Raw genomic sequence first — 14,802 nt, 5'->3', positions numbered from 1 at the left:
AAATTTATATTCTGCTTTTAAGCAAATAGCAGAATAGCTGAGAACTTCCTGTACCTGCTTTTCAATTGCCTTCCCCTCCAAATAATCCTTATAATACCAGAGTGGCATATTTGGGGATGGCAAATTCTACCACCCTTTACTACAGCGACCATAAGGATAACAAATGACCACTACAAATATGTTGGTCTCAAATGGAAAAATTACATGAAAATGTTTTACAAACTTTGAGAACTCAATCACATGACATTATTTCATTTTGTATTGCACTGATTTTAACCTACTTGAAGGCAGGCATACAAGAGAATAAATCTGGGCATAAAAAATGTATGCAAGATGGGAATAATGTGAAAATGTTAAAAGTCCAATATGTATGTATGTATGTTTAGAGCTCCCATCACTTTTTTTTTTGAACTTCCATCATATTTAAGCTGTCTATAGGAAGACTGGAAAAAAAACAAACTGCAAGTTACTTTTATTAGAGAAGTAGGATTTGAGATGACGTAAATCTCATTTTTTAAAAAAAACATATTTAAAAAACATTTGATTTTAAAATAATATTTTAAGACCACTTTGCTTTTAATTCAGCCCTCCTCACAAAATAACTCTGAAGGGAAGCCTAAAGGTATAAAGCTTTCAATGAAATGAAACATATGGTACCAGAATCGCATCAATACTTAATGCTATATCTTGTATGTTGTGTTCCTTCCTTCTAACAGGAAGGAAACCACTACTTATGAGAAACAAAAAGACTGTATAATGAATGCTGCCTACCACAGAATAACTTCAAATAATTCTTATTAAAAAGTCTGATGGGGCTTCCCTGGTGGCGCAGTGGTTGAGAGTCCGCCTGCCAATGCAGGGGACACGGGTTCGTGTCCCGGTCCAGGAGGATCCCACATGCCGCGGAGCGTCTGGGCCCGTGAGCCATGGCTGCTGAAAAAAGTCTGATGTATTACAAATGATGTTACACAGCGATATGATAAAACTCGCTGGAGTGAGTTCAGGTCATGCACACAATCAAGAGAGGTTACTTTGATGACAAAGAAAATCAAAGTTTTAAAATAAAACATTCTTTCCTAGCCAACTCGCCGTCTTCTCCGTCTTCCAGAGGTACCGAGGTAACAGAAGTTAGTCCTCAAACCTCGCGAGAATATTTCACTCTCGCTTCACTGAGCGAAGGCCGAGGATGGCCAATCAGGAGGAGGGGGCCTCACCGCGACCAGCCCCCGTTGCCAGGAGACGCGAAGGCACGCGGCCACTAGGGGTTAGGCCTTGAGGCCCCAGGAAAGCTGCGCGCGGGTGAGCGGGGCGTCTCGGGTGAGCTAACGGACTCACGGGCCCCACTGGAGGGCTACGCGGTGGTGGAGGGCTCGGAAAGAAGTGCGAATGCCCTTGAGTCGTGCGACTTCGCTCCTTTCACTCCCCGCCGCCCCTCCTTCCGCGCCCTCAGCGCCGGCGGAGGTGAGAAATCCCGGGTCCAAACTCTCCCTCTTTGCCTCTCTTGCCGATTATCTTAGCTTTGGAGATGCTGATGCGCTTCAAACAAAATAAATCCAGCTCTTAGGTGTTCTCCGCCAAGGAAGTCCCATTTCTAGTCCGGCAGAGCGTGAGGAGAGACCTCAAACAGTCCCCTTAGGAGACCTGCCAAGGCGAGACCAGAGGGAACGATTCGAGCGCCTCAAAGAGAAAGTTCACTGTGGGCCGAGGGATTTTACTCGAAGTAATAATAGATTTCTGTCTGTTGGTCAGAGCGGAAGGGACTTAGCAACTTTCCACTTCTTCATATATGTTAAAATGGTTGATTCGGGGTGGATAATGATTGTAATAATTAGGAGCCAGATGCTTCATGTGAGGTATCTGGAATTGTCACAACGGCTGTGCAAGCTAGAGCTCGCTGCCCCACTTCAGATGAGGAAACACGTCCAGAGGGGATAATATGGCTGGTAACTGACGGAGCTCCGTTAGCATCCCTAAACTTTCTGGAACCTCTCTGGTTGTGTGAATAACCCCAGCGATTGTGTGAACATTTGAATGACTAACCCCGGAGTTAGTGGCATATCTGTTACTAGTGCCCCTCCCTTTTATTTTACCCGGTGGAACTGATCTAATGCTAACTAAACTTTTTCCACGATAGTAAAGCAGTGGCAAAGAAAAGCAGGTGGAAATTCTATATATCGTACATTTTCTTAAAGTTCCTCAGGAAAGCTGGGTTAACACTGACTAATTCTTTTGGAAACAGGTTTATTGTATTAGATTTCTCTGGGAGAAACCGTTTTGACCACAGACCTTGTCTGCCTTTCAAAAAGTTGTTTCATGAAACTCACTTTTCTATTTGAAATAATAATAGTAGTAATTCTGCTACTTTGTCTGAAGAGTTCAAAACGGCAAGAAAATAGAATCACGGAGCTAGTTGGAATGGGAAGGTTGTAAGTTTGGTGTGAACATATTAAGTATAAAGTGATAATGAGATACTTGAATAGAAATTCCCAATAAACAGTTGAAAACTTAGAATTGGTGCCCAGTTTAAAGGACAGATCAGGAGAAACTGATTTATGAGTAATCAGCCTAGTTCAAGTTATAAGAAAAGGATGAAATATTATGGAGAGACGAGGAGTAATCCAAGGACTGATCATAAATGATACTAAGGAAAGCCAGGGAAGAAGTACTGGGCATGGGCTGTAGAAATTGAGAAACCATTTTAGTTCAAGAAGTGATTTGTTTCCTTTTTAATAATTTAGTAAATTTTTGTAACTGACAATGCCTTCATGTGGGAGGAAATTCAGACGGTACAAAAGAACAGAAAGTTTTTGCCTGGCCCTGAGATATATGCTGGGGATATAAAGATAAATAAGATCCAGCTCTTGCCTTCAAGGTAGAGAAATACTTAAGCAGATTATTTCAATTGGTGTGATAGGTCCTGGGATAGAGATGTGTATAGATTCATCGTAGCATTTAGGTCAGCCCTGTAAATTCAAATTGAAGAAGGTGGGTGTGGTTATGGTCTGGTCGTTGAAGGATTCCTAGGGAGGATAACAGGCAAGATGTGTGTTATTCAAGGGGACCACTCAGGAGGCCAGTATAATAATCCACTTGAGTCCATGAGGCCATGAACAGTACTATAGGAATGGAAAGGAAGTTAGATTTTAAACATTTAGGCATAAAATCAGTAGTATTATTTCATTACCTATGGGAAATGAGGCAGAAGGAGAAATCAAGGACTACGGTTCTGACTTGTGTGGCTAGGAGTTGGTACCAAGAGGAAGAGCAAATCTGGGGGAGATGACAATGAGTTTACATTTAGATATATTTATTTTGAAATACTGATGATATATTGAAGTGGAAATGTCAAGTAATTGTTTGGATATAAACACCTTGGAGTGTGAGAAGTCAGGACTGGAGATAACGGTGTTGTGAGTCATTAGCTTATTGTTAAAACCCTGAGTGTAGATGAGGTGGCACAATGAGAGCTTAAAGAGGAAAAAGAAAAATAGACTGTGGATGATATCTTGAGAAATGCTGCTAATAAAGACAGGTAGAATAAGATGGAGACTGAAAAAGGAGAAACAGGAGGGGAGTGTCACAGAGATGGTTTCGTGTAGGAGTGGACACCAGTAACAGAGATGACATTTACATTCCTAGCTGCATTGGCAGGAACCATTTGAATGGAATAGTAGGAATCCAGGATGGATATAAGCTATTTTTTAGAGTTTGCCTACGTAGAAAAAGGACATATAAGACTGTATTAAAGGTGGTTTCAGGATCAAGAAATTAGTTTTTAAGGTTAGGAAAGAATGGAACATGATAACAGACTGAAAGAAAGGAGGAAGTTTAAAGACATACGTAAGAGCTGGATAATGCCCCAAAGGAGATTGGGGCAGGGGTGAGGGAGAAGGAAGTTGGCAAGGAGAGGGAAGCTAATGTCCCAGAGGTATGGGATCAAGAGGATAAATCAGAACAGAGATTGATCTTGAATGAGAGAAAGGATGACTATTGAGATTGGAGGTCAGGGTGGATATAGGTAAGTTTATGTGCTCCAAATGTGGTAGATTTCATGCCTTAATTTTCTCAATTATGAAATTGATTCATCTGCTGAGAGTGGCAGGAACAGACTTAATTAGAAAAGTGGTTAAGAATTGGAGTCATCAAGGACAGAGTAGCTTATAAAGGATAAATAAAATAATTTCTGAGATGAGGGTCCATCTAAATTTGGTTACTATGGCTTTGCAGTTCTCCAGTTTGTACAGTCTTGGGATTTCCACCAACAGTGTTCAGCAGTCCAGGTTGAACGTAGAAATAGTTTCTGATTTTGCCAGAAGGGTTGAAGAAGAGTTCGAGAATGCAGATTTGTTGATGGTACTCAAGAAACAGTAATTTAATATTGAGAAGGAAAGGAGTCCTTGAAACCGACCTCCTCAAGGTCACTAATGGTTTCTTGGATGGGGATTCCAATGGACGAGTCATCTTATTTGAATTCCCAGCAGAAAATGGCATTGACCATTCCTGCCTTTTCTTGGCATCTCTGACACACACTCCTGGTTTTTTGTTTGCTTTCTGAGTCTTTGTTTTCAGTCTCTTAATACTAGTTTCTCCTCTTCTGTACAATCTCCAGGTATTGACATTCCTGAGGCCAGAGTCTTGGGCACTCTTTTTCTCCATATTCTCTCTCTAGTTCAGTATCTTTAAAACTCTTTTGAACATGACCTATAATAGGACGTATATTTTACATTATAGACCAGTATACACATATGTGTAAATTTATATAAATATAACTGAAAAAAATTTAATGAAATAGTACTCTTCCTATGTGCAGTGAACTCTCTTGTATTTTCTATTTTATTTCATATTTAAACCATATTGGTCATAATCTGCTAAATTGTTTTTATAAGCTACTGATAGGTTGTGACCCATAATTTTAAAATGCTATTTTAAATTATTAGCCAAAACTTTAAATAATAATATATTCTGATGAGTAAAGGAGGGGGCTGGTAAACTGGGAGAGAATGAGTGAATAAAGGAAATAGTTTAAGGGAAGGTGTAGTGAGAATAAAGGTGAGGAAAAGGTAGAAGGAGAGGAAATTAAGGCCAGAGAATAAGTATTTAAATTAAGATATTTGAGATGAAACAATTCCAGATGATGACAAGCTCCAGCTCTGGCCATGGCTATGAATGACTAAAATAGAGTTGAAATGATTACTGAAATTTAGGTTTAGGGAACTGTGAAGCTAGAATGTTACACATTGAATCCAGTATCCATATGGAAGTCATCCAGGATGTTGGTGGTACTGGAATAGAGGACTGTGAACAAAAGACTTTAGTAAACATGGGGGAGAGATTAGGAGGTCCCTAGATAAAAGCAACCAAGAAAGATCCAAGGCAATATAGTTGCATTATTTGGTCCTCAAGGGAAGAGAATCCTGTTTATTTTTTAAAAAACTTGGAAGAATAATGTTTTGACAGTGACATTGTGGAGCAAGGAGAGTGCGGTGTACTCCTTTGCTTTGGAGTTGTGGGACAGGAAGCTAAAACAGCCTTAACTACCAAAAGCATTTTCAGGAGAAGACGGGAACCTGTTAAGGCAAAGTGTAAAAGGAACTATTTATAATAGGATTGAGAATATAAAGGAGTTTATTATAGGCCAGAAATCACAGAGAAAATATCAGCAGAGAAGAAAGATACTGGTTTTGCCAGGAGAGAGAAAGCTATGGGATGAGAGTCCGAGAGAGAGATACCTAGAGGGGCTTGCATTTTGATAAGATAACAGGGAAATGAGGAGGGCATGTTGTAGTAAATGATTTCATTGTTCTAAATCAAACATTAATGTCAAATCTGAACAGAATTAAAGCAAGCTCAACCTTGTACGTAGTGATACCTGGAATGGCAATTTGCAAGAAAAGTCATCATGGATTAAATGTTTGAAGGAAGGGTACGCAGGTCGCTACTATCTTGCTACAGAAGATACCAAAGGAGACCTATTCCTTGTTTCCAAACAGTGGTTAAAGTGAGCAAGCAATGGCCAGTAATCACAAACCTTCAGCAGCTCGCCCTGTTTCTCGAGGTGGGATTGGATTGACAGGAAGGCCTCCTTCTGGAATACGACCCCCATCAGGAAATATTCGAGTGGCAACTGGAGTAAGTTTAAAACAAATAATTGAATTATTATGCGTATATCCTGGTAGAATTTGGGAAGCTTGTCTATAATAAGAGATTCTTCTTTGGTTTTCTTTATGAAGAAAACATACTATTATATAAATATGTTTTTTGGAAAACATCTAGAAGTATAAATGTGGGAGAATGTTTGAAAGACGCTGTTAAGAGAAAGAGGCCTGCTCATGCTGATATTCAAATTTATTTTAAAGCTACAATAATTTAAGTGGTATAGCGTATTGGTGCCAAAACCAAGTGAAATGGAAAAGACCAGAAATGGAATCAGTCATGTAAGAATTTAATTAATGATTAAGATGGTGTTTCAAATTAGTTGGAAAAACATGGAGTATTCACTAGTGCATTCAAATAACTGGTAAACCATTTATTTTAAAAAACCAAATCCCTCCCTCACACAGAATTCTAGATATTTTAGAAATTTTATATTTAAAAAATGAAACCATAAATGTATTAGAGGAAAATATAGGTAAGTATTTTGTATAAACTTGGCATAGGCTAGGCCTTTGTAAAAATAACAAGAAATGTCGAGTACTGAAAAGGATAGTATTTTTATATTTATGTATTTGAATTTACAAAAATTGAAAACATCGTAAAAAGCTTAAAAGAAAAATGACAAACTGGTTAAAAAAACGTATTTGCAACATATATGTCATACATAGAGTTCAGACTCTTAAAATGAAAAAGGAAAGTTTACTCATTTGTAAAAGCTCTTTCTGTATTAAAGCTATAAATCCTATGTCCAATCAAAATTCCTTGAGATTTCTCTTGGGGTAGGGGAAGGAATATCTTTGTAAAACTATTCTAGCATTCACCTAGAATGGTACAAAGGCAAAAATAAGAAAAAGTACAATACTCTAATATAAAAATATAAGTAATAAGTAAAACAGTGTTCTGGTTGCTACAACAGCCTAGAAACAAACTCTAGTAAATGTTAAGAGCTTAATGTAAGATAGAGAGTGTCATAAATCAGTGAATCAGTAAGAGAAACACACCACATTAGAAAGAATTGGTAAACTTTATAAGCTGATAAATCTAAGCAGAATAATATCCTGTAAGGATATTTATTACATTTTCATTATAATTATAATAGTGAAAATTTGAAAACAGCCTAAATGGCCTTACAACAGGTTAATCTTAAATAAATTATGATATGTCTATCCCTATAATCGGCTATTAAGTAGCCTTTAAAAATTATTTTCAAAAAATATTTCAGGAAATAATATCTTTATAGTACAGTATTAAGTGAAAAAAGCAGTGTGGTGTCAGTTTAACATAAAGATATATATATATTTACATTTACATAGAAAGAAATGAATACACCAAAATATTCATAGTTATTTCTCTGATGCTCACAAGAGATGGTTTTGCCTATCTCATAAGGTGCGTGTGAGGTACTCAAGCTCGGACGGTAGACTAATTGCAAACTAGAGATAATGTTGGGTCCTGTGTTTAATTCATAAGAAGAGCAGCAATTTTTGGAGGGAATAATTTTGTTAAAGTTAGGTTTTCTTAAAGTTTTAAGATTTTTCTAGAGTTTTAGGAAATATTATCAACATCATCAACTTATACTGAAATGCTTTTTCTAAAGTCTTCATATATATATATGGTACTGAGCTAGGGTATCTTTTTCTATTCTAATAGTAAGAATTTATGCTTGTTAAATATTTATAAAAGGAATCTGAAATATATTGGCCACCTACTGTTTGCCAGGTGCTTTAACTAATTTTTGCAAATACTAAAATAGTAATGCTTGTTGTAAAACATGCAAAGGAAAAGTGTCAGTGTTCCCTCCTTCTACCCCAGGTATAACCATTGTCTAAGGTGTGATGTGTATCCTTCTAGACCTTTTTCTATCCGTTTACAAACAGTAACACACATCCATATATAATTGTATGGTTTTAGTATTTTCCAAAATGAGGACAGTGCTATATGTATACATTCTTATTTATCTTGTCCTTTTCTTTCAATAATGTAAATATATTTCTGTGTGAATACATGAATATCTACTCCATTCTTTTTAATGTGTGCAGTTTTAATTTATGTTTCTTCTCTATACTTTCATCTGGTAAGTTTTTTTTAAAGTGATATAGTTATTTGAGTAGCTGTCATAATTATGCTTGCATAGAGCCAAAGAGGAAATTATTGAGAAGGTTTATCCAAGGAGAGATTTAGCATTCTTTCCCAAAGATCACTCAGGATAATCCTGAACTCATTTCATTTGAATTTGTAGTTGACAGTATTCCTGTATACAATGTATTCTTTGGAATGTGTTACTGTTCCTGGCCCCTATACTCAAATAAATTACCACGTACTTCTCAGAGTCACTTGAGAACTATGTTAGCTGATAGAATTTGAGGCTACCAGCTAAAAGAATTAAAAACAATCAAAATCAACCAGAATGGTTGTATCTAACCTCTATCTAAAATTTCTACTACATATTTAAATCTACTACTTTATTCTTTGGCAGAGAGTGAGAAAAAAGAAAAGAGGGAAAGGAAGATAAACAAAAGAAGGATATCTTGGAACAGTTTCAGGCTGTCCTTTATACCTTCCCATGCCTGTACATACTATATGAACTGACAAGAAGGGAGTCTTTTGACTTTTCCTCAAAAGTCTTTTGACTTTTACATTAGATTCTGCAGACCTGAAGTAGAGAATCATGAAGAGTAATAATATGAATGCTTGCTGAATGATGGAAACTCTTTAATACTTACATGGCTATCTTGTGCTGTAATTATATCTTTTTTTCTCAAGATGAAAATTTATTTTTTTCTGATTTTAATGGTAATATATACTTACTGCAATAATGTTGAAAATATGAAATTATATAAAACATAAAATAAAAATGAACTATTATATCATTATATAGGGATAAACTTTGTTACTATTTTTTAATGTAATCCTCCAGACTTTATTTTACAAAAATGGAATTATAACCATTTCCTATGGTTAAATAAGAACAAATAGGTGGACATTTTACTCCTTTCCAGTTTGGGAGTATTATAAATACATCTACACATAGAATTTCAAGGAAATGTATTATTTAATTATCACAGAATTTTAAATGTTAATTTTATTTAATATTTCAGACATTTAAAAATGTAAGGAAAATTTTACAAATTATATAGAATCTTAGTTTTTTTAAATATTCTCTTTGCAGTCTTAACAATATTAGAGGCACAGTCTTTTTCTTGTTTATTAAAACTGAATCTTGTTTGTCATTTAGATGCCACCTGGAACAGCAAGACTGGGCTCTCGTGGTGGTCCCATAGGGACAGTAGGAGTTCTGTCTTCCCAAATCAAAGTTGCTGATCGTCCTGTGACACAACAAGGTTTGAGTGGAATGAAAACTGGGATGAAAGGTATCTATTTTAAGAAAATGAGTATATTTTGTAGAAGTGTTACAGTATCATATTACTAAATCAGAATTATAGACTGAAAGAGGCTATTTTACTCAATTCTTATTCCTTGATTCACAAAATTGTAAGGGTTAAATAAAAGAATGAATGTGAAAATTCATTGTGAACTAGGGAGTTATATACATATATTAGCTATTTTAATCTTCATTTTTCTGAACATAGAAGTTTTCTATAACTTTTCCTAAATTGAAGTAGAGTTGATTTACAATATCATGTTAATTTCAGGTGTACAGCACAGTGATTCAGTTATATATACATATATATATACACTCCTTTTCAGATTTTTTTTTTCTTATAGGTTATTACAAAATATTGAGTATAGTTTCTTGTGCTATACAGTAGGTTCTTGTTGGTTAACTTTGCTATAACTTGAAGAAATTTGAAAATAATTTGAAGAAAAGAAAAGCTCAGGAATAAAAATTAGATTTCTAGTACTATATGGAAATATTCTGAAATACTTTTTTTTTTTTTTTTTTTTTTGGTTTCTGTACCAAAATGACACTGGTAAGGTATTTGTGTATTTATGAGTAGTGAGTCAAGAAGTGTTACTTTTGGTAATAATTAATATTCCATTATAATGCTTAAGTAAGGAAGTGAGGCTAACACATAGATTTATACTACATCTCTCATTATGCCTCTCTATGTTTAGAAAGGCATAATAATAACTATATGTTATGATTCAGAAAGTTGGTCTGTAATATATATATAATTCAAAGCATGGTGAACTGTTTTATGAGTTTTTTATTTTCTGTATTTGTGCAAATGACTTATCAGGGACGAAGATACTCTACTGGTACAAAATTAATTATAAGATATCATACTACCTTCTGTAATACAGTATATCATGCCTTTCAGGAGACTTAAATTTTCTTCCTTGTATTATAATACCCTTAGCTCACTAAATATTAAAAACCAGTTGATTACTGGACTCCCCTGGTGGTCCAGTGGTTAAGACTCCATGCTTCTGATGCATGGGGTGTGGGTTCAATCCCTGGTTGGGGAATAAGATCCTACAAGCTGTGTGGCGTGGCCAAAAGATGTAAAAAAAAACAAACAATTGATTATTTAGAAATGCTTGCTTAATAATAATTATCAATACTGTGAAGGAAAATGAGTCAAAATTTTGTAGTTGTTTAGTTTTTAAAAATGTCTTCATAGAAGTGTTTATGTTTAATATTACTTATTTAAAAACAAGGGTAGGGCTTCCCTGGTGGCGCAGTGGTTGAGAGCCTGCCTGCCGATGCAGGGGACACGGGTTCGTGCCCCGGTCCGGGAGGATCCCACATGCCACGGAGTGGCTGGGACCGTGAGCCATGGCCACTGAGCCTGCGTGTCCGGAGCCTGTGCTCCGCAACGGGAGAGGCCACAACAGTGAGAGGCCCGCGTACCGCAAAAAAAAAAAAACAAACAAAAAAAACAAAGGTAGTCGCATACTGCAATTCTATAGAGAATTCATCAAATTTTATTACTGTATTAATTTCTCCTTTAAAACAGAACCAGTATCATTTAAGATAGTCATTTTCTACTTCAAAGCCTTGTGCAAAAGAGTTCTGATTGTTACCATCATGCACCACTATTTGCTGTGACTTTTGCTCTTACCTGTTCCAGTTTCTCATTTCCCATTCTAGTGAGACATTCTCTCCCTTTTCTCAGCATAGACCTCAGTCAGTACTCCCTAGCCATTTCTCTCATGCCTTGCAGGGCACTTCACCTCTCTCAAGGTTTGGGACATTTAACCTAGGAATACTTTTTTAGTCCTACTGAAATGTAAGATTATGTTTCTTTCTAAAAAGTCTCTGAAAGAATTATGTAAAATCATAATATCTTGCCTACATTGAGAAATTTGTAGTCTAAATCTGCACTGTCCATTATGATAGCCAATAGCTATATGTGGCTATTTAAGTTTAAATTAATTAAAATTAGGTAAAATAAAAATTCACTTCCTAGTAGCACCAGCCATATTTCAAGTGGTCAGTATTCCCATGCTGCTACTTTATTGGACAGTGCTGCTATAGAGTATTTCCACTGTTGCAGAAAGTTCTTTTGGTTAGCCCTGTTCTAGATCCCCTTAGACCCAGTTTCCATTCAGCCAACCTGACCTGTAGAGTCCACTGTTTTTGTTTTTGTTTTTTTGAGTCCACTGTCCTAACACTCTTTGTGGTTTTAATTCAAGCTTCCATTATGTCATGATGCTAAGATATTAGTTCTCTTTTCTATTTCAGTGCTTCTTCCTTATTTTCAGATTTACTGCGACATTTGTGAGCACTATTAGAGAACTGTTGAGTGTAATTCTGGTTGTGCTTTGGATTTGCTATTTTGGTGGCATTTTCAAACTGAACACTAATACTTAAAAAAATGTTTTTTAGGTCCCCAGAGGCAAATTTTAGACAAATCTTATTATCTTGGGCTTCTTCGGTATGTTAAATACTTTTTTTCTATGCATGAACATGAAGTTTTAACTATGGTACTTATTAAGATAACTAGGTTGTAAAGCAGTTATACTCAAATAAAGATGAAAATAAAAGATAATTAGGTATCTGTTAATTCCTAAGAATTTTGTATTCTAACATCATTTTTGGTTAATGTGGCTGTAAATAGATGTCATCACAAAATGTGGTGATACAGTTAGGCTGAGGTTTTAAATTTTATGTATTTGAATGTATGTGAACTATATATTTCAAGTTCACTGTTTTTCATTTAATAATAATAATCTTTTATGTTTCTTTCACTAGTTATTCTGAAATATATTATTCATACATATATGTATTAATGATAAAATATATATGTTTATTTATAATATATTTAGTATAGAGTTTTAAGTAAGTATGTATTTGGTCAGTTGCTATAAATGTGGCCTATTTTTAATTAATTCATAAGCTTTGTTATATATCTCTTAAGTATGCAGCTCTAAATTAAGAACTCTTTTCTCTTTCCATACCTACCTTTTTCTCTGCTCAGGTGTCCTACTTTCTTATCTCCATTTTTCCATTACACTTTGTCTTCTTATTGGCTCATCCTCTATATCTTCTTTCTCTCTGACTTGCATTCCATTTAATGCATCCTTCTATCGTGTCCTGAAAGCTCTGTTTTTTTTCTTACTCCTTCTTAATTCTTTTGTTGTTCAATTACCTGAATCCTTTTGATTCTTAAACTCCAGAAGGCAATAGGAGAAGGGTAGGTTTTCTCCATCTGTCCTCAAAGCTGACATCAGTAAGAAAGATAGTGAGGCCATCAGTTGAATAGCATCTTTTGATATCCAGCCACTTTTTAATCAAAAGAAGGGAAGGTGATAGAGCTATTTCTCATCATTGCATTGCCTCTCTTCTCCAGGATTTGTGCTTCTGTATTAAAAAATAGTTTTACCTTTTGGTGTAGTTGACTGTAGAGCAGAGGTTCTCAATTGGCAGTGGTTTTGCTCCCCAAGCAACATTTGGCAATTTTTAGACACATTTTTAGTTGTCGTAATTAGGTTTGGGGGGTGTGCCACTGGCATCCAGACCAGAGATGCTGTTAAACATCCTACGGTGCACAGAATACCACCTCCCTACCAAAGTATTATTCAAAGACCTAAAATGTCAGTAGTGCTGCTCTTGAGAAACCCTGTCCTAGAGAGTAGCAAGAGCTGTAAGGGTAACAATTAGGTATCTGCTTCTGTCTTGGATTGTACCAGTTTGCCCAGGTTTCCATTCCAGTACTGTTTCATCTTTTTTAATGAATAGAGAATCTATATCAGTTTATCAGTTGGGATATACCTCCTTAATCAAATAAGCCACTTAAATTGTTTTCCTTTTTTTAGTGAAATTTCACAAAACCATTTATATTATTGTTACACATTTATGAAAAGTTTGTTGTTTAACTAGAGAGACTGTTTTCTGGATTGGAAGTATTACTGACTTTTTTATTTCTTTTCACTTAGAAGTAAAATAAGTGAACTTAAAACAGAAATCAATAAACTTCAGAAAGAAATAGAAATGTACAATCAAGAGAATTCAGTGTATTTGTCATATGAAAAGAGGTGAGTAATTTTGCAGTTAAAGTATGCAAGATATGTTTTTATTATGAGTAACATTTAATGTAGTATGTATCAGGAGTTTAATACTGAATTTGTAGTTATACATAATATTCATAATGTTCATCTGCCTATTTAATGTATTTATGAATGTTTTTATTTTATGTTTCCAGAGCTGAGACTTTAGCTGTTGAAATCAAAGAGTTTCAAGGACAACTAGCAGACTACAACATGGTATTTGTTCTTTTCTGAATTTCTTTTGAATATTTTCATTGTTTTTTACCAGTTTAAAAAATGTTATTTTAAATACCAAATAATACATGAATACATGCGTAGTGAGAAAGATTGAAACCATAGAAAGTGTAGATATTAAAGTTTCCCTTTCCTTTCTCCCTTCTTTCCCTCCCCAGAAATAATTTGGCTTAACAGATTGATACGTATTCTTCAAGCCTTTAAAAAAAAAAAAAAGAATTTATCAATACTTAAAAATACAGAAACATGCACACTTTCTTTCCCTAACAATGTTTTTTTTTTTGTGTGTGTGTGTGTGTGTGTGTGTGTGTGTGTGTGTGTGTGTGTGTGTGTGTGTGTGGTACACGGGCCTCTCACTGTTGTGGCCTCTCCCTTTGCGGAGTGCAGGCTCCGGATGCACAGGCTCAGTGGCCATGGCTCACGGGCCCAGCCGCTCCGCGGTATGTGGGATCTTCCCAGACCGGGGCACGAACCCATGTCCCCTGCATCAGCAGGCGGATTCTCAACCACTGTGCCACCAGGGAAACCCTCCCTAACAATATTAAAATAATAATTTTTAAAGTAGATAAAATTTATCAGGTACTAGCAATGTCATTACTTTAAAAATGTTTTTGTCTTTCTATGGAGTGTTGTCATCATGAAATTTTAAAAATGTAATTACTTAGTCCACAAATTACCTTCATCAGTATATTTCATTCAAAATATAGTGTTTGCCTTCTGTCAAAATAGAGTATCTAACATAAACATAGTTTTGCTTCCTAATGTGGACCTCCAGAAGATGCTTCCTAATGTGGATTTCCAAAAGAAATGATCCCGTTGGCAGTGTTGATTACTGCCTCAATCTCTGGGGTAATCTTGGCCCTGTGAAAATTTCTAGCGGCAAAATTTTCTTCTTCCTACTCTGTAGGTACTTTAGACAGCAGTGGTCTCTGGACTTATTGAAAACTTCTATCTCACTTG

The 14,802-nt window shown here is 35.5% G+C and overlaps 1 protein-coding gene across 3 annotated transcripts in view; it reads left to right on the top strand.

Annotated features, from left to right (window-relative positions):
• The first annotated feature begins 1,198 nt into the window (after positions 1-1,198).
• Positions 1,199-14,802, top strand: part of IFT74 (intraflagellar transport 74) — an 81,374-nt gene continuing 67,770 nt past the window's right edge. Inside the window, exons 1-6 of one of the 3 annotated variants that reach the window (XM_059072966.2) lie at positions 1,199-1,299; positions 5,991-6,129; positions 9,389-9,524; positions 11,948-11,996; positions 13,498-13,596; positions 13,764-13,824. In XM_059072966.2, the coding sequence (XP_058928949.1) occupies positions 6,010-6,129; positions 9,389-9,524; positions 11,948-11,996; positions 13,498-13,596; positions 13,764-13,824 (465 nt within the window). In that variant the 5' untranslated portion in view covers positions 1,199-1,299; positions 5,991-6,009. Of the gene's footprint in view, positions 1,462-5,834; positions 6,130-9,388; positions 9,525-11,947; positions 11,997-13,497; positions 13,597-13,763; positions 13,825-14,802 lie in introns of all 3 variants that reach the window. The other 2 variants (XM_059072969.2, XM_059072968.2) reach the window with 2 other exon arrangements.

Source organism: Kogia breviceps, chromosome 8 (genome assembly GCF_026419965.1).
Source record: "Kogia breviceps isolate mKogBre1 chromosome 8, mKogBre1 haplotype 1, whole genome shotgun sequence".
NCBI lineage: Eukaryota > Metazoa > Chordata > Mammalia > Artiodactyla > Physeteridae > Kogia > Kogia breviceps.
Note: the sequence above shows the minus strand (reverse complement) of the source record. Positions and strands in the feature narration are given on the sequence as shown.